The sequence below is a fragment of the Geotrypetes seraphini genome, chromosome 9, assembly GCF_902459505.1.
Source record: "Geotrypetes seraphini chromosome 9, aGeoSer1.1, whole genome shotgun sequence".
In the NCBI taxonomy this organism is placed as follows: Eukaryota; Metazoa; Chordata; class Amphibia; order Gymnophiona; family Dermophiidae; genus Geotrypetes; species Geotrypetes seraphini.
In genome coordinates this window covers 18,321,826-18,348,628 of record NC_047092.1, presented here as the reverse complement: position 1 = coordinate 18,348,628, position 26,803 = coordinate 18,321,826, and the positions used below count along the sequence as shown (strand labels likewise).

The 26,803-nt window shown below is 45.8% G+C and overlaps 1 protein-coding gene across 1 annotated transcript in view; it reads right to left on the bottom strand.

Moving 5' to 3' along the window:
* Positions 1 to 26,803, bottom strand: part of SND1 (staphylococcal nuclease and tudor domain containing 1) — a 1,352,488-nt gene that overhangs the window by 96,974 nt on the left and 1,228,711 nt on the right. The window contains exon 19 of the mRNA XM_033959404.1: positions 19,304 to 19,427. Coding sequence (XP_033815295.1) covers positions 19,304 to 19,427 — 124 coding nt within the window. The remainder of the gene's footprint in view (positions 1 to 19,303; positions 19,428 to 26,803) is intronic.

Below are 26,803 nucleotides of genomic sequence, written 5' to 3'. Positions count from 1 at the left end.
ATGAATCTATTATTTTATATTACTGGTTATCTTTGGCTAAGGAATCAGCCTCCTTTCATAGCTTCACGCCTTCATGAACCCAATGATGGTGTGGGAATCCTCTCCTATTAATCTGGGGGGAGGGAAGGGAAGATGTGGAAAACCAAGCAAGGGCAGAACAGATCTATGACAGCATGGTCACTGTAACTAGCTGGAAGTCTGAGCACTATATTCAGATTTTTTTTTTTTTTTATTATGAAGCACATTGACATTATTATAGTAGAATGAGAGCAGAAGGGACTATACCAGACATGAGCAAACTACGGCCCGCGGGCCATATCCGGCCCATTTAGTTTTTTAATCTGGCCCGCCGACCATCCGAACCCCACTGACCACAAGAACTACATACCTCCCTCCAGAGTGTCGGGCCGGCAGCACTCTAAACAGGCTGCTTCGCGGTCTTCTCTCATCGGGGAATTCCCTCTGACGCATCACTGATGATGTCATCAGTAACGCGGCACACGGAAGGCCCCGAGAGAAGGCCGCAAAGCAGCCTGTTTAGAGTGCTGTCGGCCCGACGCTGCTCTGGAGGGAGGTATGTAGGGAAGGATGGAGGGACAGTGGGGGGTTTGGCTGCGTGGCGGGGGCGGGTGCTCAAGGTTTCTGTTGCACAAGGGATGGGAGGGAGGGAGGGAAGGATGGAAGCTGGGCAAGGGTTCTGCTGCACAAGGGATGAGAGGGACACAAAGATGCTCTGTCAAATTTAAGAACCCATTGTGGCCCACGAGTCAAAAAGTTTGCCCAACACTAGACTAATACCATACTTGTTTACTCTTTTGGGGGTGTACTTTTTAAAGGAAATTGTTGAGGTCAGTGTGAAGTTTTAGGGCGCTGCGTGTAGGATGGTGAAGGAGAAGCAGCTTGCTGATGAGCTCCAGGGAGCTGGAGTCTGGAAGGAGAGGAGAGAGAAAGGGCCAGTATGTGCCCTGTTTCTTCTCCAAAGAGAGGGGAATAGCCTCCACATAGTTGTCTGCTGAAGAAGAGCTCTAAGGAGTTTAATAACGTCTGAAGAGGGAGCAGAAGCATGTCCCATCGTCCTTTTTCTTTTTTTGGACAAAGCAGAGAAAGGACACGCATAAAATACAGAATAAGAGAACTCTGTGCTAAGAATAGTTTATCAGTCACTGTAAGACAGGATGGTACATTTTCAGTGTCAAGAATATATTTTGGTTAACAAGAAGCAGCAGAACACCGACCCTGGATCACCCTTGATGAGGGAACCGGTTAATGTTTGTTCAACACTCTCGTCTGATGCAGCCTGATGGTGAAACATGTTAGCTCTTAGGCGACCAATAAATAATTCTTACCACAGAATTCTTTTATTTTGTAATTTAATTGTGTCCTTTTTCTTTAAGTGAACTCTAATTTTCATTTTGGGCATTTTTACATTGTGCATCTGCCTCACTCTACAGAGGATGAACACAAGAGCCAGAGGAAAGATCACAAATCTCTTATTCTGAGCAGGGCAGCATTAATTCGTCGAGGGCCCCTAGGCACCCAAGTACACTGGGACCCCCTGCCCCGCCCCACCCCACCATTCGCCCAGGCGGAAACAGGAAGCTGCGTCAGAGGGAAGCGTTGGGCAAGCAGCACCGCTTGGAAAATTACAGTTCCCGTTGCCTTTCTTACCCGCGTTGCTTGCTTGTCTTACTTTCCGTCGATGGGGGGGACCGCGTTGCTGATCGGGGGGGGGGGGGGTTCCGCGTTGCCGATCGATGCTGGAGGGGCCCATCGCCGTTTGGAAAAAACAATGTTGATGCCCTCCTTCATCGGGCCCCCCTGACCATTTCGGGCCCTAGCCACGTCCCTACTTGGCCTATTGGTTAATCCTGCCCTGATTCTGAGTCCGTCAGAGGCGCTCGCAAGGCCTTAGGTCTAAAGCTGTATTTCTAAATGCCCATAAGGAAGAGAGGGAACTCAGCGATGCAATCATAATTCCAGTGGACTGCAAAGGAGAAGACAGGAGATTCTAAGGACAAACTCATCGCTGGAGAAATATTAGCAGCAATTTAATTAGCTCACTAGTTATTCCCATCTTTAAATCATTTATAAATATGTTAGAAAGCAGAAGTCCTAGCACAGACCCTGGTGGAGGAGTGCAGTAGCTATCTAACGGTTGTTGGGAATGGGGCCGGGAACCAGGTAAACCCAGTTCAAATTCCACTGTTCCTCCATGTGCTCTTCCATTGCCTCAGAAACAAACCCGCTCGCGGGCGGCACTGCTCTCCCGGTTGCATGCGTTCTCTGGTTGTTCTTGAGATTGTGATACTGGCTCCTGAGGAAGGGGATTCTACCTGAAACTGAGCTTGGTAGAGAAGAAAACGTGTCTCGAACTCTCGTACATGCCTATTCAAGGAACGAAGCTCGGGTACTGTTCAAGTTGGGCTGTTTTTGTTACAAGGTTTTATATGGTGCAGCCCCTACTTATCTGAAACATGGTGGACTGAGGACAATCAATGGGATGTGGCCATACCAGGGTACAAGCTATACAGGAGAGACAGGACACATAAAAAGGGTGGAGGAATAGCGCTGTACATAAAAGACTCCATACCATCAGCCAGGACGGAAACAACAGTACGGGCGGATGGTCTGGAATCACTATGGGTTAAGCTACAGGGAGGAGCAGGAGCAGACATTAAACTGGGTCTGTACTACCGCCCACCTGGACAACCGGAAGAAATCGACCAGGAGATGGAGGCTGAACTGAAGCAGGTATGCAGAAGCGGAAATGTGGTGGTGATGGGGGACTTCAACCATCCTGGGATAGACTGGAGTATTGGGCACTCAAACTGCGCAAGAGAGACAAAATTCATAGAAGTCACGAGGGACTGTTTCATGGAGCAGCTGGTCACGGAACCAACAAGGGGCGATGCCACTCTTGACCTAATCTTCAACGGACTAGGGGGGACAGCAAAGGAGGTGGCGGTATTACCCCCACTAGGTAACAGCGATCACAACATGATCCAGAGCAGGCTTGAAATTGGATCATCAAAGGGGAAAAGAACCACAACGACGGCACTCAACTTCAAAAAAGGAAATTATGATGCCATGAGAAAAATGGTGGGAAAGAAGCTCAAAGGCAACATAGGGAAGACGGAATCCGTAGAAAAAGCCTGGACCTTATTCAAGGAGACTGTGCACGAAGCACAAAGCATATGCATCCCCAAGTTCAGAAAAGGGTGCAAAAAAAATAGAACAAAAAACCCCGTGTGGATAACAAGTGCAGTGAAGAAGGCGATAAGCGACAAGAAAGCATCGTTCAGAAAATGGAAAAAAGACCAAACAGAGGAGAACCAAAAAGGACACAAAGAACACCAGAAAGAGTGTCACCGAGTGGTTAGAAAAGCAAAAAGAGAATACGAAGAGAGACTGGCAAAGGAAGCAACAAACTTCAAGTCGTTCTTCAGATACGTCAAGGGGAAGCAACCGGCGAGAGAAGAAGTGGGACCATTGGACGATGGAGACAGAAAGGGAGTTGTAAAAGAAGAGAAAGAGATAGCTGACAGGTTAAATGAGTTCTTCACGTCAGTCTTCACGATGGAGAATATAACCACCATTCCAGAACCCGAGGAGATCATAATAGGAGACCAAGACGATAAGCTGGTCGATTTAGAGGTAAGCCAAGAGGATGTACTCAAGCAGATTGACAGACTAAAGAGCGACAAATCGCCGGGTCCGGATGGCATTCACCCAAGGGTACTCAAGGAACTAAAAGACGTAATAGCGGAGCCACTTAGACAGATATGCAACCTATCTTTAAAAACCGGAGAGATCCCGGAGGATTGGAAAATAGCAAATGTCACGCCCATCTTCAAGAAGGGCGCAAGGGGGGACCCGGGAAACTACAGGCCGGTGAGCCTGACCTCAGTCCCGGGAAAGATGATGGAGGCACTGATTAAAGACAGCATCTGTGAACACATCGAAAAAAATGGGCAGCTAAAACTGAGTCAACATGGCTTCTGTAAGGGTAGGTCATGCCTCACAAACTTATTGTACTTCTTTGAGGGAGTGAACAGCCAGGTGGATAAAGGGGAATTTATAGACATCATTTACCTTGACTTCCAAAACGCCTTCAACAAGGTGCCACACGAGAGACTGCTTAAAAAGATATGGAACCACGGGGTACAAGGGGAGGTCCACCGATGGATCAAAAACTGGCTGGCAAACAGGAAGCAGAGGGATGGCGTAAAGGGACACTACTCAGACTGGAAAGGGGTCACGAGTGGAGTTCCGCAAGGGTCGGTGCTAGGACCGCTCTTGTTCAATATCTACATAAATGATCTAGAGGCGGGAACTAAGTGTGAAGTCATTAAATTTGCAGATGACACCAAACTATACAGCAGGGCTCAAACCAAGGAAGACTGCGAGGATCTCCAAAAGGATCTAACGCAGCTGGAAAAGTGGGCCGAAAAGTGGCAGATGAGCTTCAACGTGGGGAAATGCAAGGTCATGCACGTGGGGAAAAAGAACCCGATGTTCACATACAAAATGGGGGGAACATCACTAGGAGTCAGTAACCTGGAGAGAGACCTGGGAGTGATGGTAGACGCAACACTGAAGGCATCGGCGCAATGTGCCACAGCCTCTAGGAAAGCAAACAGAATGCTGGGTATCATTAAGAAGGGTATTACGACCAGGACGAAGGAAGTCATCATGCCGCTGTATCGTGCAATGGTACGGCCGCATCTGGAGTATTGTGTCCAGTACTGGTCGCCGTACCTCAAGAAAGACATGGCGGTACTTGAGGGAGTACAGAGAAGAGCGACTAAACTGATAAAGGGAATGGAAAATCTCCCATATACCGACAGATTGAAGCAGTTGGGACTTTTCTCACTGGAAAAGCGGAGACTTAGAGGAGACATGATAGAAACCTTCAAGATCCTGAAGGGCATAGAAAAAGTAGACAGGGGCAGATTTTTCAAATTAAGGGGCGCCACAAGTACAAGGGGGCACTCGGAGAAATTGAAAGGGGACAGGTTTAGAACAAACGCTAGGAAGTTCTTTTTCACACAGAGGGTGGTGGATGCATGGAACGCGCTTCCAGAGGCTGTTGTAGACAAGAAAACATTAAATGGTTTCAAAGAAGGTTTGGATAGATTCCTAGAAGAAAAAGGGATTGGGGGGTATAGATAGGTATAGACCATTGCTCAGGCAATGGGCCTGATGGGCCGCCGCGGGTGCGGACCGCTGAGCAGGATGGACCTATGGTCTGCCTCAGCGGAGGCAACTTCTTATGTTCTTATGTTCTTAGTTTCTCCATAGCTACGCACAAAAACTCATGCTCTGTTCAATTTCCCTTCTGTAAAAGGTTGTAAAAGCAAGAAATTCCTAAATCACTCTGTAGCATCTCAGGCAGCTTCTCATGAAAAAGAATTTTGATCATTGTTGCTCACAGCTGTTTCTTACAGACATTTTAGAAAACAACTAAAATCCTACCTTTTCTCCAAGTACCTGACTAGCCGACTCATTCAAATATACGATTATGTTTAATGTTTATAATCTTTTGTAAACCGCGTAGAACTTTTTGGTAACGCGGTCTATAAGTATAATGTTATGTTATCCAGATAAGTTGGCAATGAAAGATATATTTTGCACTAAGCACAATTAATAATCATAATAATCAGTTTATATACCGCAAGGCCGTAAAGTTCTATGCGGTTTACAATAGTGAAAAACAAACAAACAATAAAAGAAGTTGAATAGAACTAAAAGAGTTAAAAGCCAATAATTAGAGATACTAAAATGATCAAAACAGGGCATAATAAAATTTTTTCAAATTAGTTGCCTAATTATTATATTTTTTCATGTTTTACATGGATATAATTTCAAACACACAAAGGGCCTGATTCTCCAAAGTGCGTCCCGATTTTAGGCAGCTGTAGGCGTCCTACAGCTGTCTAATCAGCCAATCGGGATGCACGTTTTTAAAAAAAATGCTCCCCAGGCAGGCCGCCTATATTGAAGGCGCCTCCGGGAGCCTAGGGAGACCCGCAAGACGCCTAAGCTCGTCTAAGGGCCTTAGGAGAACCTAGGCGGCCCTACGCGTCTCCCTAGTAGAGGAAGAGAAGCTTAAAATGTAGGCCAGCAAAATGCTGGTCTACATTGTAAGTAGAAGCGGCCGCTATACTTATGGCAGCAAGGGATCTCCCTGCTGCCATAAGTATAGCGGCTGCCTGTCCCATCGCCGACAGGAGGATGCCCAGTTCTCCTGCCGGAACTGCCGGAACCCCCCTCCCCCCCAAACTGGTAATTGCGGGCAGGAGGATGCCCAGTCCTCCTGCCGGAACCCCCCTGGAACCCTCCTCCCCCCAAACTGGTAATCGCAGGCAGGAGGATGCCTAGTCCTCCTGCCGGAAAGCCCTACGAACCCCCCCCCCCCCAAAAAAAAATAACCTCCCTCCCCCAACTAACCTTTACATGTTGGTCGGCTGGACGAGTCTTGCTGCCGTCCAGCCGACGGGCCTGCCTCTTGGAAATGAGACGGGCCCGCCCCTTCCCGACCCATCCCCGCTAAATCTAAGGCCTGATTGGCCCAGGCTCTAGAAGCCTGGATCAATCAGGCCTTAGGCATAGCGGGTCCGCCCATCCCCACTAATCCTAAGACCTGATTGGCCCAGGCTAGGCACCTGATAGTAAGATGTACTCCCCATTAATGTGGGCTTAAAAGGAATTATGTATGTTTGATTTGATTATGTATTGTTTTATGTGATTTTCCTTTTTTCCTTTGAATTATTGGATATTGTAATGTATTCAAAATTATAAATAAAACAAACAAAAAAAAACCCCGCACATATACAAGTCAGACTCGACTAACCCATAAACATAGGGCTCCTTTAACTAAGGTACGCTAGCGTTTTTAGCGCGCGCTGCATTGCCGTGGGTGCTAACCCCATGCTACGCGCCAAGAACTAACGCCAGCTCAATTCTGGCGTTAGCGTCTAGCGCGTGCGGCAGTGCAGCGCGCACTAAGCCCACTAGCACTTAGTAAAAGGAGCCCATAGTAATATAGTAGATGACGGCAGTTAAATACACGAATGGTCCATCTACTCTGCCCAACCTGATTCAATCTAAATCTTTGTTGGTTTTATTTTCTTCTTCTTAGCTATTTCTGGGCAAGAATCCAAAGCTCTGCCCGGTACTGTTCTTAGGTTCCAACTACTGAAGCCTCCGTCAAAGCTCACTCCAGTCCATCTACACCAGGGGTGCCCAAATGGTCGACGCGTTGCCTTTGTGATCTTGTTCTTCCTGCCACCCTGAGCCAAGCCAGGCGCATATAAAACGCGCCGGACCCACAAGCCTTCACCTCCAAAGTCAATTCTGACGTCAGAGAGGAAGTTCTGGGCCAGCCAATCACTGCCTGGCTGGCCTGGAACTTCCTCTCCGACGTCAGAATTGACGTCGGGGGTGGGGGGGAAAGGCTTGTAGGCCCAGCGCTTGTACGCATCAGGCCTGGCTCGGCGAAGCAGGGATACATTGGTGTGGTGGCTTGAGGAGGGGGGCAGGGATAGAGAAAGAATTGGGGAAATGGAGAATTCGGCCCGATGATTTGGGCGGGGGCAGGGGGAGAGAAAAAGAAAGACAAGCAGGCGGGGGAGAGAGAGAAAGAGAGACAAAGAAAAGGCAGAAATAAATAAATATTGGATTTACAGAAGAAGGAAGTGCAACTAGAGAATCATGAAATCACCAGACAAAGAGGTAGGAAAAATGATTTTATTTTCAATTTAGTGATCAAAATGTGTCTGTTTTGAGAATTTATATATTTTGCACTATGGCCCTCTTTTCCTAAACCGTGATAGCGGTTTTTAGCGCAGGGAGCCTATGAGCATATCGCGGTTTAGTAAAAAGGGGAGGGGGTATATTTGTCTATTTTTGTATAGTTGTTACTGAGGTGACATTGCATATTTTAAAAGTCATCTGCCTTGACCTCTGGAAAAAACCCCAAATACAAATGATAATTAACATTTTCTCTGCGTATAGGGTGCTTTGTGTTTTTTTTAATTTTATTGTAGGTAGATCATTTTGACTTGGTCATTTTAAAAGTAACTCGCAAGCCAAAAAAAGTGTGGGCACCCCTGATCTACACCCTCCCAGCCATTGAAGCCCTCCCCAGCCCATCCTCCCCCAAACGGCCATATATAGACACAGACCGTGCAAGTCTGCCCAGTTTTGGCCTTAGCTCTTCAATATTTACTATTCTTTTCTGATTCTAGATCCTCTGTGTTCATCCCACGCTTTTTTGAACGTCACCGTTTTCACCATCTCTCTCGGGAGCGCATTCCATGCATCCACAACCCTCTCCGTAAAGAATAATTTCCTTACATTGCTCTTGAATCTACCACCCCTCAATCTCAAATTATGTCCTCTGGTTTTACCATTTTCCTTTCTCTGGAAAAGATTTTGTTCTACGTTAATACCTTTCAACATGAGGTAAAAATAGGGGGGGAGAACTACAAAATGTATAAGATAGGAAACAATTATGGTCTGAAGAAAAGGAAAGGGACATGGAGAAAATGGGGGGACAAAAAAAGGTTTCCGATGTTAGGTAGGGGAAACTGTAATGTTATCTTTCCTTTAATCATTTTTAACTGTATTATAATCTCCTTGCATAAGCACTGGAATTCCATTCATGCCTTAGTTTAGACTGTCATTTACTTAATATTAATAGCAGTGACAAATAAGATAACAGACTGTGAAAACCGAGGCTTATAATGCGACAGATGTCACCTCCCACTGTCTGGGGCAGGCAGCGCTTTGACCTCAGTTTGTTACGATAGTGCTTCTCCATGTGGCACAATATCACCCATTATAGTGCACAATAACAGACGTACCCAAGCTGCTATTAACTTATTAAAACTGTGCTGGCAAACGCGTCTATGCTAACACACTGCCCCATTGCTCAAAGAATAGAAAGCCGGGACACAGTTCAAGAAACAAACCGCTGCAGCTTCTGCAGATGCGCATGGTGTGCACATATGCATGTGTGTGTCAGCACATAAATAGAGACTTCCTGAAGGGAAACAAGAGCCAAATGCAGAGAAGGGAGAGATAAAATGTAATCTTATCAAAGCTTTCAAGGTATCAGAGGCATCTGGAGAGCAGAGCCATATAGACTGAAGATAGAAACATGACGGCAGATAAAGGCCATATGGCCCATCCAGTCTGCCAATCTGCAGCATCCACCATCTCCTCCTCTCCCTATTGGCTAAGGCTCTTACCATTTGCATTGTGATGTCATAGAACTTTATGGTTATAGAAACAGTAACATGATGGCAGATAAAGGCCCATCTGCAGCATCCACTATCTCCTCCTCTCCCTATTGGCTAAGGCTCTTACCATTTGCATCTCCTCTTCCTATTGGCTAAGGCTCTTTACACCTGCATTGTGATGTCATAGAACTTTATGGTTATAGAAACAGTAACATGATGGCAGATAAAGGCCCATCTGCAGCATCCACTATCTCCTCCTCTCCCTATTGGCTAAGGCTCTTACCATTTGCATCTCCTCTTCCTATTGGCTAAGGCTCTTTACACCTGCATTGTGATGTCATAGAACTTTATGGTTATAGAAACAGTAACATGATGGCAGATAAAGGCCCATCTGCAGCATCCACTATCTCCTCCTCTCCCTATTGGCTAAGGCTCTTAACATTTGCATCTCCTCTTCCTATTGGCTAAGGCTCTTTACACCTGTATTGGGAGGTCATAGAGCTTTATGATTATAGAAACATGACAGCAGATAAAAGCCAAATGTCCCATTCAGTCTGCCCATCTGCAACATCCACTATGTCCTCCTCTCGCTATTGGCTAAGGCTCTTAACATTTGCATCTCCTCTTCCTATTGGCTAAGGCTCTTTACACCTGCATTGTGATGTCATAGAACTTTATGGTTATAGAAACAGTAACATGATGGCAGATAAAGGCCCATCTGCAGCATCCACTATCTCCTCCTATCCCTATTGGCTAAGGCTCTTAACATTTGCATCTCCTCTTCCTATTGGCTAAGGCCCTTTACACCTGCATTGTGATGTCATAGAACTTTATGGTTATAGAAACAGTAACATGATGGCAGATAAAGGCCCATCTGCAGCATCCACTATCTCCTCCTCTCCCTATTGGCTAAGGCTCTTACCATTTGCATCTCCTCTTCCTATTGGCTAAGGCTCTTTCCACCTGCATTGTGATGTCATAGAACTTTATGGTTATAGAAACAGTAACATGATGGCAGATAAAGGCCCATCTGCAGCATCCACTATCTCCTCCTCTCCCTATTGGCTAAGGCTCTTACCATTTGCATCTCCTCTTCCTATTGGCTAAGGCTCTTTACACCTGCATTGTGATGTCATAGAACTTTATGGTTATAGAAACAGTAACATGATGGCAGATAAAGGCCCATCTGCAGCATCCACTATCTCCTCCTCTCCCTATTGGCTAAGGCTCTTAACATTTGCATCTCCTCTTCCTATTGGCTAAGGCTCTTTACACCTGTATTGGGAGGTCATAGAGCTTTATGATTATAGAAACATGACAGCAGATAAAAGCCAAATGTCCCATTCAGTCTGCCCATCTGCAACATCCACTATGTCCTCCTCTCGCTATTGGCTAAGGCTCTTAACATTTGCATCTCCTCTTCCTATTGGCTAAGGCTCTTTACACCTGCATTGTGATGTCATAGAACTTTATGGTTATAGAAACAGTAACATGATGGCAGATAAAGGCCCATCTGCAGCATCCACTATCTCCTCCTCTCCCTATTGGCTAAGGCTCTTAACATTTGCATCTCCTCTTCCTATTGGCTAAGGCTCTTTACACCTGCATTGTGATGTCATAGAACTTTATGGTTATAGAAACAGTAACATGATGGCAGATAAAGGCCCATCTGCAGCATCCACTATCTCCTCCTCTCCCTATTGGCTAAGGCTCTTAACATTTGCATCTCCTCTTCCTATTGGCTAAGGCTCTTTACACCTGCATTGGGAGGTCATAGAGCTTTATGATTATAGAAACATGACAGCAGATAAAAGCCAAATGTCCCATTCAGTCTGCCCATCTGCAGCATCCACTATCTCCTCCTCTCCCTATTGGTTAAGGCTCTTAACATTTGCATCTCCTCTTCCTATTGGCTAAGGCTCTTTACACCTGCATTGGGAGGTCATAGAGCTTTATGATTATAGAAACATGACAGCAGATAAAAGCCAAATGTCCCATTCAGTCTGCCCATCTGCAACATCCACTATGTCCTCCTCTCGCTATTGGCTAAGGCTCTTAACATTTGCATCTCCTTTTCCTATAAGCTAAGGCTCTTTTCACCTGCATTGTGATGTCATAGAACTTTATGGTTATAGAAACAGTAACATGATGGCAGATAAAGACCAAGTGGCCCATCTAGTCTGCCCATCCACAGCATCCACTATCCCCCTCCTCTCCCTAACAGATCCCACACATGCCTGTCCCACACTTTTTGAATTCAGACGCTGTCTTTGTCTCCACCACCAATACTGGAAGACTATTCCACATATCTGACACCCTTTCTGTAAAAAAGTATTTCCTCAGATTACTCCGGAGCCTCTTAACTTCATCCTATGCCCTCTCATTCCAGAGCTTCCTTTCAAATTAAAGAGACTTGACTCATGCGCATTTACATCACGTAGGTATTTAAACGTCTCTATCATATCTCCTGTCTCCCGCCTTTCCTCCAAAGTATACAGATTGAGATCTTTAAGTCTGTCTCCATACGTCTTATGACAAAGACCACGCACCATTTTAGTAGCCTTCCTCTGGACCGACAACGGACCACGCATCCCCAGTTTGCCTAATATTACACCCTTAGGCAGGCAATGAGGGAATTACAGTGCCAGTAGCTTCCACATCATAGTACTATAATATTTATACAGTTTCTCAGTCCAAAGACACACATCTAATATACAATTATTTTTCCTCTGTTTCTATTCATTGGTCTCCATATTGTTTACCTCTGAAGAATAAGAGGGTGATTCAGCTATGTCAAGATCATGCATATATTTCAGATACCAGCTTATAAAAATACCCAGATACAGACACTTCAGCAAGCGTCTGTAGCATGCAGTTGGACAGCTTCCTAGAGGTTAATGGTGTTATTGAGCATTCACATTTTTCGTGTTTCTAATTGACAGGTGCAGGTCCAAGGATGTGTGCTGATTAAATCACAGGAGAGAGTACAGAGGGTACTTAATTGTGGAAGACATAATGGAGATGGGCTCTGTGTTTTCTCTCTTCTTTTGTTTTGTTTATCTTTGCTGGATCTAAGAAATGTATTTATTCAGAATAAGGAAACTGCTGATTCTTTACCTCGGTGGCCCATTATCCTTTTCATCATTTGATGTGTGAAGGACCCAAGTGCTGCAGGCACCTCTGGGTCCACTCTGACATTTCTCCTGTGCCTAGCTTGTTGCTTGGCATGACATGAGGCGATGGCAAAAACAGTATCAGGTCAGCTTACGGAAGGAAAACCAAAGAAAAGTCCTACATTGAAAGGCGTTACCTACATTGGCAAATTAGGGAAGTCTCTACTTTCCAAAATTACCGAGCTGCGGAATAATTTTCCTGTTCAGCTGCGCGATCTGGGCTCTTTCGAAAACATTTGAAAACGTGGCTATTTTCAAAGTTGTAAATTTCGCTGCTCTCCATATTATTTCAAAATCCATATTGTATCTGTTCTCCTTTCTAATTTCTTGTAAACCGTGCCAAGCTCTACTGTTATAGAGGAGACTAGTCTTTAAGCCCGTTAGATTAACGGGTGCTAGAACATATGTGTGTGTGTCTGTCTTTTTTTCTCTCTCTCTCCTTAGCCGCTTTCTTTCTTTCTGCCTTTCTTTTTCCTTGGCTGTCCATCACCACCCCTTGCCTGCTCCCCCTGTCCATTTTCCCTTCCTTTTACCTCCACTGTGTCCACCACCACCCCTTCACTGCTCTCCTTATGCAGCAGCAGCCCTTCTCCCTTTGTTTTACCTCCCCCCTGTCCAGCAGCACCTCTTTCCTTCTCCCCCTGTCCAACATTAGTCCTCCGTTATTTTTTCTTCACCTCCCCTGTCCATCAGCATCTCTTTCCTTCTCCCCCTGTCCAGCAGTAGGCATCCCTTCCTTTTTTATCCTCCCTCCTCCTTCTTATCCCTATGATACTCTTACCTTGCTCTGCCCCTGATCAGAGGTTCCCGACAGCTGCCCAGTTGCACCCATTGGAAAAGTTCCCACTGCCGCATCCCGCACCCCTCCTGACGCGGCTCCCGCTGTCCTTTCTGTCTGTCTCTGTCCCTGGCCCCCTTTGCCTGTCTGTCTTTCTGTGTATCTCCCTGACCCTGTGTCTTTCTTCTTTCCTTTCTGTCTCCCTTCCTCCCTCTGTCTGTCTGTCCAAAGCAGCATTCCATCCCCCTCCCCCCACACCAGTTCCCTGTGCACCTGCCACTGTGTCTTTCTTATTTTCTTTGTGTTTCCCTTCCTCTCTCTGTCTGTCCAAAGCAGCATTCCATCCCCCTCCATTTCCCTCCCCCCAAACCAGTTCCCTGAGCACCTGCCCCTGTGTATTTCTTATTTTCTTTGTGTTTCCCTTCCTCTCTCTGTCTGTCTGTCCGTCCAAAGCAGCATTCCCTTCCCCTCCATTTCCCTCCTCCCCCCACCAGTTCCCTGTGCAGCAGCATTAGCGTTTCCTCTACCCGCCCCTGTCCCTTCCCCTTCCCGCGGGCCGGACTACAAAGGTGGTGATTCCAGCAGCGTGTACATCAGTCTCCACACGCTGCTTCGGGCCCTTCTGCCCTGATTTACTCTGGCACGTCCCTGATGACATCATCAGAGACGCGGCAGAGCAAATCAGGGCAGTAGAAGGGCCCGAAGCAGCGTGTGGAGACTGATGTACACGCTGCTTGAATCGCCATTCGGACCCGCGGGAAGAGAAGGGGGTGGGCGGCAAAGGAGAAACGGAGATCGGCGGCGGCGACAGGAGAAACGGATAACGTCGTCTGGCTGCGGTCCGGCTTGTGGAGGCGATCGGGTGGTGACGTATTCGCGCGCATGCGCACTCCTTCGGCCACAGACCTACAGCGCACGGAACACGAAAATAGGACTGCGCATGCGCGAGTTAGCCTTTTATTATATAGGATACGTTATACAAGCCTAAGGTTTAGTTTAGTTTAACAGGTCTGCAGTGAAGATGAGGTAGCAAGACCAAAAAGACAAAACAACAACTGCAGAGTCAATGCACAGGATGCAGGATCTTTATCGAAGATAACAAAGCGTTGTGTTCCAAAGAATGGATCCGACATGGTCCGTGTTTCGAAAAAGAATGCCTTCCTCGGGGGGTCCTGGGTAGGAATTACACAGGATGTATAAGGAACCATATGGAACAAATCCATAACATAAAATTCTTGAAGAACAAGCTGACAGCTTCGCCCTGATTAGTGTCTTTGGCAGCAGCAATTTACTGCTCTTTGGTTTTCCAACGTATGGAAGGAACAACTCGGTGAATTATTTGCACTGATGCCAGCTGAAAACGGCTCTGCTTCTGGTTAACCACTGCACCACCGCAGGTATGGGATGAAATTCACTGGCTGAGCTGAATAAAGGTGCCAAACAATACCTCCTTTTTCCTACTGGCCATACTTCTCCCTGTGCAACCTAGCATCCTTCCAGTTTTCGCCACCACCCTTTCAACCTATTTGGCCACCTTAAGATCATCACATACAATCACACCCAAGTCCCGTTCTTCTGTCGTGCACATAAGTTCTTCACTCCCTTACACTGTACCGTTCCTTCAGGTTTTTGCAGCCCAAATGCACGACCTTGCATTTCTTAACCTTAAATTGTAGCTGCCAAATTTCAGACCATTCTTCAAACTTCACCAGGTCTTTCTTCATGTTATTCACACCATCCAGCGTGTCTACTCTATTGTAGATTTTCGCATCATCCGCAAAGAAGCAAATCTTATCCGACAGCCCTTCAGCAATATCGCTTATAAAAATGCAGTTCCAAAGAGAGTTAGTAAAACAAGCAGTAGGGTTTACAGAATTAACAAAAAAATTCCAAATTCAATGCAACAACTGCCCCCTCCCCCCCTGTAGTGAGGTTTTTACTCTATGTCTCCAGGAAAAGTCAGTAATATCTGAATTGATATCCTCCAAAATCTTATGGCAAATCAAGGACCACTGACCATCTTCTTCTCATAATTGTGGATAAAGTTGCATAAGTGATCAAATCGCCTTTTCTTTGTTTTGGGATTGTGTTGTTTTTTTGCATAGGTTTCATACATTAAAACAATGGCATTAGTGATCCATGCACACACAGAAATGAAATAGTACAGCTTTATTATTTTACAGATTGCAACTTAATTTTACAACCACTTGGGGAAGAAGGCTGATGTAATTAATCAAGAAAAAGCATGATGGTTTCTCCTTTAAATCCTGCATTTTCCCGATTACTTCAAAAGTAATTTAGAACGAAATGCCGCCCACGCCTGTGGTGTGCAATACTAAAGTTCAGCATTCTCCAGTTTTAAAAAAGAAAAAAACGTCGAGACGAAGGCTTCGTTTTTACAAATTCTAGGGCTTGCTTGCAGAAAAATTAACAAGGTGATATTAACAAAGATGAACAAAATTAACATAATCAAGGGGTTTATGAAAATATGAATCCCACCAGCTATGGTGAAATAGCAAAAGCAGTTTTAATGCAAACTACAGTCCGGTTGTGTCTCCTGTTACTGGTCTTTTGTCAGAAGAAAAAGGGTTTATCTCAGTTTGTGAACTGCAGTGTTTGCTTCTCGGTCTTTTGGCTAAGATTTAAGTGCATGTGGGTCAAGAGCCTTTTGCTTGTTTAACTGGCAGCCACAAGCCATGTACCTGACTGTACTTCGAACTAGAGAATGACACGGTGACAAAATTTATCACCGTTCCCGTCCCCGCGGATAACCGCGGGAAATAATCCCATGTCATTTTCTAGTGTCTATTTCAACCTCGGTCCTTCTACACCAGCATTCTTCAAAGCAAAGCTTGCGGGTCAGAGGTTGTGACCATTCATACTCTGATTCTTATGTGAGCCAAGGATAATGAAGCCATTGTGACATCACTGATGTGATTGATTCTTAGGCACTGGTGGAATGAGGCATTATGACATCACAATATCTGCTCTGGATACCAGACTGTCATTCTGTAGTGTCTGTTTCAACCTCGGTCCTTCTACACCAGCATTCTTCAAAGCAAAGCTTGTGGGTCAGTGGTTGTGGCCATTCATACTCTGATTCTTCCCTCTCTCTTTAAAGAATGACATGAAGATGGTTTCCCGCGGGGACGGGAATTTTGTCACCGTGTCATTCTCTACTTCGAACCTCCAGGAAGCCATTTTGAGGCTGAAATATGCCGTACAGGTTCTAATGGCACGGATCAAGTCCCAAGTACTCTCCCTTCTGAAAGCATTAGGCACTAAAGTTTAGCAAATTAGGCTTCTGTAAAACTACCTTTAGATTCATGGGCAAGGCCAACTGTCATGGAAATGGGGGGAAAAAAGTGTTTTAAATGCTAAATAACTGATTTACTGCCATGGAGCACTCTTCACTTTTGGCCTAGCCTAGCTGCAATACTGTATATCAGAGTTTCGACACCCTTTGCTGGCAATGAGTTAAACCATGGGAGAAGAGGTTGATGGTACTCTCCAAGGCAGGGGTAGTCAAAGTCCCTCCTTGAGGATCGCAATCCAGTCGGGTTTTCAGGATTTCCCCAATGAATATGCATGAGATCTATTAGCATACAATGAAAGCAGCGCATGCAAACAGGTCCCATGCATATTCATTGGGGAAATCCTGAAAACCTGACTGGATTGCGGCCCTCGAGGAGGGACTTTGACACCCCTGCTCCAAGGTGAAGCACTAGGGAATATGTCCCTAGAGCACAGGAAGACTTAGTGTGGGAGAAGGGCTCAAAGAATATATGAAGTAGAACTTAATGACTGAGTAAAAAGCAAGAGGAGAGACTGCTGAATAGTGGGTCAGCTGTGAAGAGGCCGGCTTAAAATAGCTAGATACAGAGATCAATCAGATGCCCATCCAACCTGGTAGGTTTAGGATTTGGGTCATTCTGGTGGAAGATAATCTATGAAATCAATGGAAGTCATCTGTATACAGTTTCATCTCTTTGTTCTTTAAGACCCAAATGCTAAACTTATCAAGGACATCCTTGCCTGTTTGGTTTTTTTTTAAGTGTTTTACTGCTGGTTGTACTGTGACTTAAGATTTCACTAGTAAATCAATTATTGTTTTGAAAGTCTAAGCAAGAGATATGACCTGATTTTGTCAGAACTTCTCCGATTTCACCTAGTGGAGTTTTGTTTTTTTGAAAAAAAAATCTTTATTGATTTTACAATCTTCAATAGTGCAAGACTTCATATATAAAAAGTCAACATAAGCACATTTAACTTTCAAATATACATAACCAACCAATTTCTCCCCCTCCCCCTACCCACCCACCCACCTAATGATAATTTAATAAAACACAGAAACATAAATTTCTCCAATAACCTCACCCTATTAGCCATATCCTTCCATCCTCCCACCCATCCCAAGTGTAAATATTTAAAAATCAACTTATGACTAAAATACCACCCCCCCCTCCCACCCTTCCCTGGATTTGTACCAAAATAAACAAAAAATGACTCACAATCAAAAATCAATTATAATGAGGTAACATAAGATGTCAATGGGCCCCATACCAATTTAAATATATTACCATGCCCCAAATTATCAGCGTTCAGCCTTTCAAATCTTTAACTGGAGCAAACATTTGCCCACCAGAAAAGAAAATTTAAACAATCAGAGTTCTTCTTAGTGGAGTTTCGATCATCATAAAGCTAGGGCCTTAAGTTGGAACACAACTTTTCTCCCTTGGGCTCTAACAGGATGACCTAAAATACAGACTCCCAGGCCCAGTGCCATGAAGGGGAGGTACTCCATGGTTACACAAACATAACTTCCTTGTCTTATGTAGTACGACACAATAAGGAGAGCTATTATCAGACCACATAAAACATTCCGGCAGTGCTCTAAGCACCATTTTCGAACTTGTTCTGAAGTACAGGCAGTCCCGGTTTAAGAATGCTCGACTTACGTCAAACTCATACTTACAAACTGGGGTACTGCCTCTCCCTTCCTGTGCCAATGCACCCCTTCTTTCTCCCTTCCTGTCCAAATGCAATCCTCATCTTCCCTTCTGCGTTCCAAAGCGTCCCTTGTCCCAAATTCGGGTCTCCCGCAGGTGTTTGCCTCCTCTGCCCAGCTCCCTTCTCCCAGCCGCACTTCTGTTGGCAAAGCCGCAAGCAGCAGCTCCATGGTTCCCTGGTCTTTGCAAAGCCACGATCGGGGGCTAGTGCATGTGGCCCACTGACCCGGAAGCCTTCCCTGCGACGCTGATGTCAGAGGGAAGGTTTCCGATCAGTGGACTGCGGCTTCGCAAAGACCAGCAGACCGCGTGCAGAAGCCACTGTCGCAGCTTTGCCAACAGAAGTGCAGCCGGGAGGAGAAAGATGGCTAGAGGAGGTAAACACGAGAGGCATGAATTTGGGACACGGAAAAGAGGGGGATGACGAGGGGCGTGTTGAGACATGGAAGGGAGGAGGGTCGCATTGGGACAGGAAGGGAGGAAGAGGGACTGCATTGGCATAGGAAGGGAGAAGCCAACACAGAAGGAAGGGAGGGAGCACAAACTTCAGACAAAGGATGGAAGAAAGGAGGGAGGGAGCATGAACTTGGGACATAGGATGGAAGAATGGAGGAAGTGAGGGAAAGAGATGCTAAGGTGGGGAAGGAATAGAAAGGGAGAATTGTTGGGCATGGGTGTCTGAGTGAGAGGGAAAGAGATGGTATACATAGGGAAATGAAGAAAGAGGAGAATTGTTGGGCAAAGGGAGGATGAAAGAAATATTGAACATGGTGGCGGGAGAGGAATGAGGTACAGATACATGGGGAAGAGAGAGATGAGAGGGAGAAATGTTGGATGTGGTGGTGGAGAGGGAACAGTGGGACGGATGAAGAACAAAAATAAGTGTAAACCTCCTATCTTTTCTTTCTAGTTAAACTGTAGTACTTTATTTTGAGGACTATTTCTTTAATGTTTACTGTTTTTATAGACAGGATCCGAGTTACATACAAATTCAACTAAAGAATGGTTTAAAAAACAGAACTCGCTCTTAACCTGTACTATTTGTCGGTGAAGATCTGACTTCGGGGTTGGGGGGGGGGGAGAAAAATGAGGACTTACCATTCTCCATCCACAAATTTGGCAATGCAATAATCCCCTCGGCGGGATGTGTAAGAACCTTCGACAGGAGGATGGGCAGCAATTTCACTCCTCATGCTCTCCATCAGTTTCTCCAGCTGGGTTCCTGCACAGGAAAGCGGTCCAGAAAGAAGAATAAGTGATACATGGCATGACTGCTCTTTCATCATTAGCTTCCCTTAGACTAAAACCAAGCTGCTCTCTGAGAATATGTGCAGTCAGTGGGACTAGTTAATATTTCAATACAATGGGGGAATCTCTGTGGAAGGACATACGTACTATTCGGATTAGCCCCTAAATATATAACTGACCTCTTCTCTTTCACAACCAACAGATATAAGAGAAGTTCACACTTGAATTTTGTTTCTCCACCGGTTAGAGGATGTCAATTTAAAAAAATCATCAATATCTTTTCTCATATCAGGCAGTATTATGGGGTAAAGATCTGGAACAATTACTTATGGTCACTAATACTTATGGGGAATTTAGGAGACACCTAAAAACATATCTGTTCCCGAAGAATTTAGGTAACTGACCTGTACAATCTTAGTCCACAATATCTGATCTCTAGAGCTATTTATCACTAGCCCAACTTTGTTAATTCTACTCAATCTGTAGCATCTTTTAATCATTGTAAACCGCATAGAATTTCACGGTCCTGCGGTATATAAACTGTTATTATTATTATACGTTGGAGAAAACCAGTGCTGAAATCACAAGAGGCCTAATACAGATGCCCCCAATGAAAAATGAGCCCCAGAAGGAAACCCTGACACCATGCAAGTTCCACGGTGAGTGTGAGACCTGGGTTATACGTCACATAGAGTGAGGAGCAGCCTAATGGTTTGAGAACTAGGGGCTGACTCACACTGCAGCTCCTTTTGACTCAGGACAAGCCACTTAACCCTCCGTTACAACATGTACAAAGTACATGCTTGTATATAATATGTAAACTGTTTTGACTGCATACACAGAAAGGCGGCATGTCAAATTCCACCCCCTGTGTGTCTCGTCATGGTATACATAAAACTGACCGACTTGAGTACATTGCCTCCCCCCTTCCTCCAACTCCCATAAGAAACTGTTGTACCAGAGAAAATCTCTGCTTAGTGCTCACTATTTCAGAACTACGTAAACTAAAAATATTTACTCTGGCTTTAAGAAAGGTATGGACAAGTTCCTGGAGGAAAAGTCCATAGTCTGTTATTGAGAAAGACAAGGGGGAAGCCACTGCTTGCCCTGGATTGGTAGCATGGAATATTGCTACACCTTGGGTTTTGGCCAGGTACTAGTGACCTGGATTGGCTACCGTGAGAACGGGCTACTGGTCTAACCCAGTAAGGCTATTCTTATGAGATGCTCTCCTTGTTTTTTTAATCAAATGTTCACAACCAGATCATGAGCACTTATCGAAGCACTTTTAAGCACGAGTGCACTTTCCAACAAAGCACTTTAAAGCATTAGTGCACTTTAAGATAAGTACAAATGATTTTTTGCACTAAACTGCCGGTTCTATTACTGAAACCAGCTGTTAGCTTAATAGTTTGTTATAGAGAGTTTACAAAGTCTTTAGTTTTTAATAATGGATTTGAGAAACTTTTTGATTAACTACACTATACCAATATGAGATTTAATAAAGATAAAAACCCATGAATTTAGGGCTCCTTTTACAAAGGTGCGTTAGGGCCTTAACGCGTGCTAAATTGCAGAGCGTGCTAGACCTTAATGCCGGCATTGAGCTGGCATTATTCTAGAAGCGTACCGAGCGGTTTAGCGCACGGTAATTTTGTGCCTGCGCTAAAAACGATAGCGTTCCTTAGTAAAAAGAGCCCTTAGTGAAGGGTAGGTAGGTTGGGTCCAAGCCTGTGATGTAAATAGGAGCAGGTGAAGAGAAATTTCTTCTAAGAAAACCCAAAGTGGGTATACAGCTCCACAACCTGAGGCTTGTAACCCTTATAGATCAAGTTTCAAGTTTATTAGGTTTTTATATACCGCCTATCAAGATTATCTAAGCGGTTTTACAATCAGGTGCGCAAGTATTTTCCCTCTCTGTCCCGGCGGGCTCACAATCTATCTAGCGTACCTGGCGCTATGGAGGATTAAGTGACTTGCCCAGGGTCACAAGGAGCAGCGCGGGGTTTGAACCCACAACCCCAGGGTGCTGAGGCTGTAGCTCCAACCGCTGCGCCACACGTGTCATTTCTGTTTTTACCAGTGGTTGTGAATATTTGATTGGACAATTTGGTAACCCACAATCTATTCGAACTCCTTGTTTTTTTTCCCACATAGCAGTTTTATTCCTTAAATCAACAGACACAGCAAAATACTTCTACTACTGTCAATCATCACAATTATTTTGGACATTCTGAAATTCTCCTACACCTCCAGGAGCAGCCAATATTCAAGTTTGGATTGGTTCATGCTGTCTATGGACTTCTCTTTTAGGAAATTATCCAAATCTTTTTAAAATTCCGCCAAGCTAACTGATTTCACCACATTCTCCGGCAACTTTTCTCCCCCTACTCATTCATAGGGAGGAGGGAAAAGAAATGAACACAGTGATCCACAAAATGGATTTTTCTTCTTCTTGGTTTTCAGGAGAAATGTTTCTCATCAAAGTCTACGGCAAAAGATACTTGCAAAAATAAAAACTTTTCAAGATATTTTTGAAAGTAAAAAAAAAAATAAACCCAGCTATATTCACTGATGTCATAACGGTTTTGTCACATTTTTGGTTGAAGGGCAACCAATTGCCATATATCCCTGGAAGCAATCCTAAAGGTAATATTTAAAAAGAAACCAAGATATTTAAAAGCGATTGTGTCCTTTCAGGGGTGCGCATGTTTTCTATATTTTAGCTGACTCGATTTGGAAAAAAAAAAAACCCCGATGCAATTTATTCACATTGTCTAATACTAGGAATAACCAGAAGAAGAAACCAGAAAATTGCAAGCTATTTAGAATTTTCTTATTTCCAACTTTGTCTAAGCCCTTCATTAAATTGAAGATTTGAAAGCGTATCATACAGTACTTAAGGCCTCATACAATGCAATCCCTATAATACTTGAACAGAAATCAACTGAAGTTTCACACCTTCTTTCCTTTAAAGCTTTCCTTTTCCGTTCTGTAGTTTAGTAGAGGTAACATACAGTAGACATCTACGTGGGTGAGTTTGCCTGACAGGCTGCAATGGTAGAATAGCAGATGGGGCTTTCTGGTAGGCAAGCAATTTCTTTAATAATCAAGAGATTCCAGTGGAAATGCAGACTGCTCAAGGGACCTAGGAGGCTCACCACAGTAGCTATTTAAATTGGGTCATCAAGATAGACTCAAATTAGTACTGCGAGACCAGAGAGCAGTGAGGACAGACTACCTAAATAGACCAGGTAGTGCCAGGTGGTGTTTTTAACCCATTATTTACTATGTGCGTGTTATTTGTTGGTTATAAATTCTACAATTAGGGACACATGTAATTAGAAGCTTTGTTATTACTGCTGCTAATTGTTAGGGTAGGAAAGTTGGGAAAGGTCTGACTTTTTTAAGAGCAGGGCCACCCACAGAATATCAAAAGGATCGACCCTCCAGAGATCCCGACGCATACTACATCTATTAACCATGTATTCTCCCTGGAAATGCCCAGCCAACTCTTGTAAACTGCCTAGAACTGAAAGGGATTGGCGGGATAGAAGACACCAATGTAATGTCCCACACCACACATGCATTATAATGTTCAAAGTTATTTTGGTAATAGCATTGGGTGGAACTAGTAAAGCAGGAAGCCCTATTACCAAAGACTACTGAATAGACTTCTGAATCCTCTTGTTTAATTTCTCCTTCTTCCATCTTCTTCAGGCTTCCCTGTGCTAGCAGATGGCTGGGTTTGTCCCTACTTGTGCAAAACAGTGCAGCATGGGACACCTTGATTTTTGCCTTGTATCTCAGTGGGACTATACGCACGCTATACTCATGTTACCCCTCTCCTAAAGTCACGTCATTGGCTTCCCATCCTTTTCCAAATACAATTCAAACTCCTTTTACTAACCTACAAATGCACTCACTCAGCTGCCCCTCACTATCTCTCTTCACTTATCTCCCCCTATGATTCCCCCCCCCTTCAGCTGGTAAGTCCCTCCTGTCTGTGCTCTTCTCTTTGGCTGCCAACTCCAGACTCCGTCTCTTCTGCCTTGCTGCGCTGTATGCTTGGATCAAGCTTCTCAAATCCCTATGGTGGGCTCCATCTCTGGCAGTGTTCAAGGCCCAGTTAAAAGCCCACCTCTCACCTTGGGTTCTGCATCCCCAACCCTATATGTCATGTCTGTCTGTCCAAGTTAGATTGTAAGCTCTTCCATGTAGGGACCATCTATAAATGTCAGCCCTCCTCTTTGAGAATGCTTTCAACTCCTACCTCCTCTCACCTTGGGTTCTGCATCCCCAACCCTATATGCCATGTCTGTCTGTCCAAGTTAGATTGTAAGCTCTTCCAAATAGGGACCATCTATAAATGTCAGCCCTCCTCTTTGAGAATGCTTTCAACTCCTACCTCCTCTCAACTTGGGTTCTGCATCCTCAACCCTATATGTCATATCTGTCTGTCCAAGCTTGAACCGTCTATAAATGTCAAAATGTACAGCGCCGCATAGTAGTAGGCTAGCACCCATGTGGCAGCTTTTCATACCAGCAAACCAGATCCAGAAAGCAGCTGAATTCCACATTCTTTCATCCATCCTTGGTGGACACCAATTTTCAGAGATCGTCACCTCAGAGGCATAATATATATATTGGCTTGGCAGAAGCCTTTTTGTCAAGTCTTTGTGATTAATACTGTAGGAAATTATCGTGTCCTCCAACATAGCACATTCAAGCTGCCTTTTACAAATCTAGGTAGGAGCTAGAACAAAATCACTAGTCATCCAAAAATCAAAATACAGTGGTGCCTCACACAACGAACTTAATTGGTTCCAGGAGCAAGTTTGTTATGTGAAACGTTCGTTATGTGAAACGCGTTTTCCCATAGGAATACATGTAAAAAAAAATAATTCGTTCTGCAGCATAAAATATGCTAAGATGACATAAAAAAGATAAATTTTTGGTTATTATTTTTATTTAGATACATCTAAAAACATAATTGTTTTTTAAAACAACACACATTTTTTAAATTTAAAGACAGACTAAGTAGAGTCTAATTTTACAGTGAGAGGGCAGAGTCTCAGCGGCAAAAACTGGGACTTAACTGTTCATTTTTTTTTTTTTTCTACCGTGTTTCCCCGATGATAAGGCAGGGCCATCAAATAAGACAGCCCCCCCTTTTTAGAAAAAAATGTAAAATAAGGCACCCCCCCGCAAATAAGCCACCCACCGATACCTGCGCTTACCCGAATCGGGTGGTACGGTGGGTGACTCCGTGTAGTCCCTGGCACCCCCGACACGATCGGGGCAAGAGGGAGCTCAAGCCCTCTTGCCCCCCCCCCCGACTCCCCGACACGATCGGGGCAAGAGGGAGCTCAAGCCCTCTTGCCCCCCCGACTCCCCGACACGATCGGGGCAAGAGGGAGCTCAAGCCCTCTTGCCCCCCAGACTCCCCGACACGATCGGGGCAAAAGGGAGCCCAAGCCCTCTTGCCCCGCCGATTCCCCAACTCCCCGACAATATCGGGCCAGGAGGGAGCCCAAGTCCTCCTGGCCACGGCGACCCCCTAACCCCACCCTGCACTACATTACGGGCAGGAGGGATCCCAGGCCCTCCTGCCCTCGACGCAACCCCCCCCTCCCCCCAACGACCGCCCCCCCCCAAGAACCTCCGACCGATCCCCAGCCGACCCGCGACCCCCCTGGCCGACCCCCACGACACCCCCAACCCCCTTCCCCGTACCTTTCTGTAGTTGGCCGGACAGACGGGAGCCAAACCCGCCTGTCCGGCAGACAGCCATCGACGGAATGAGGCCGGATTGGCCCATCCGTCCCAAAGCTCCGCCTACTGGTGGGGCCTAAGGCGCCTGGGCCAATCAGAATAGGCCCGGGAGCCTTAGGTCCCTCCTGGGGGCAGGGCCTGAGGCACATGGTCGGGTTGGGCCCATGTGCCTCAGGCCCCGCCCCCAGGAGGGACCTAAGGCTCCCGGGCCTATTCTGATTGGCCCAGGCGCCTTAGGCCCCACCAGTAGGCGGAGCTTTGGGACGGATGGGCCAATCCGGCCTCATTCCGTCGATGGCTGCCTGCCGGACAGGCGGGTTTGGCTCCCGTCTGTCCGGCCAACTACAGAAAGGTACGGGGAAGGGGGTTGGGGGTGTCGTGGGGGTCGGCCAGGGGGGTCGCGGGTCGGCTGGGGGTCGGTCGGAGGTTCTTGGGGGGGGGCGGTCGTTGGGGGGAGGGGGGGTTTGCGTCGAGGGCAGGAGGGCCTGGGATCCCTCCTGCCCGTAATGTAGTGCAGGGTGGGGTTAGGGGGTCGCCGTGGCCAGGAGGACTTGGGCTCCCTCCTGGCCCGATATTGTCGGGGAGTTGGGGAATCGGCGGGGCAAGAGGGCTTGGGCTCCCTTTTGCCCCGATCGTGTCGGGGAATCGGCGGGGCAAGAGGGCTTGGGCTCCCTTTTGCCCCGATCGTGTCGGGGAGTCGGGGGGGGGCAAGAGGGCTTGAGCTCCCTCTTGCCCCGATCGTGTCGGGGAGTCGGGGGGGCAAGAGGGCTTGAGCTCCCTCTTGCCCCGATCGTGTCGGGGAGTCGGGGGGGGGCAAGAGGGAACCAGGCGGAGAGAGGGCAGTTAAGCGCAGTGCCTGCGCGGAAGGATGCAGCTCGGGCGACTTCGTTGTGTGAAACGAAGTTCGTTGTACGGATCAAGACATAAAGTTCGTTGTGCGCAGCGTTCGCTGTGCGAGGCGTCCGTTATGCGAGGCACCACTGTATTACTACGTCACCATTTTTATTAAGAATGTTGTAATTATCCCCCTCTTTCACTAAGGCTAGCCAAATTAACGCGTGCTAAACGCTAACATGTCCATTATATTCCATGGATGCATTAGTGTTTAGTGCGTGCAAAATCGGCTAGCGCACTTTAGTGAAAGGACCCCTAAATCGGCTAGCGCACCTTATGGGTCCTTTTACTAAGGCGCGCTAATGTGTCTTAGCGCGCGCTAAATGCTAACGTGTGCGAACACGTCCAAAGGATATAATTGACGCATTAGCATTTAGCGCATGCTAAGACTTAATAGCGTGCCTTAGTAAAAGGACCCCTAAATTGGGTAGCGTGCCTTAGGGGTCCTTTTACAAGGTGCGCTAGAGCGTCTTAGCACGCGAACACATCCATAGGATATAATGGACGTGTTAGCATTTAGCGTATGCTAAGACGTACTAGCGCGCCTTAGTAAAAGGACTCCTAAATTGGCTAGCGCTTAGGGTTCCTTTTACTAAGGCGTGCTAGTGCGTCTTAGCGCACGCTAAATGCTAATGCGTGCGAACATGTCCATAGGATATAATGGGCGCGTTAGCATTTAGC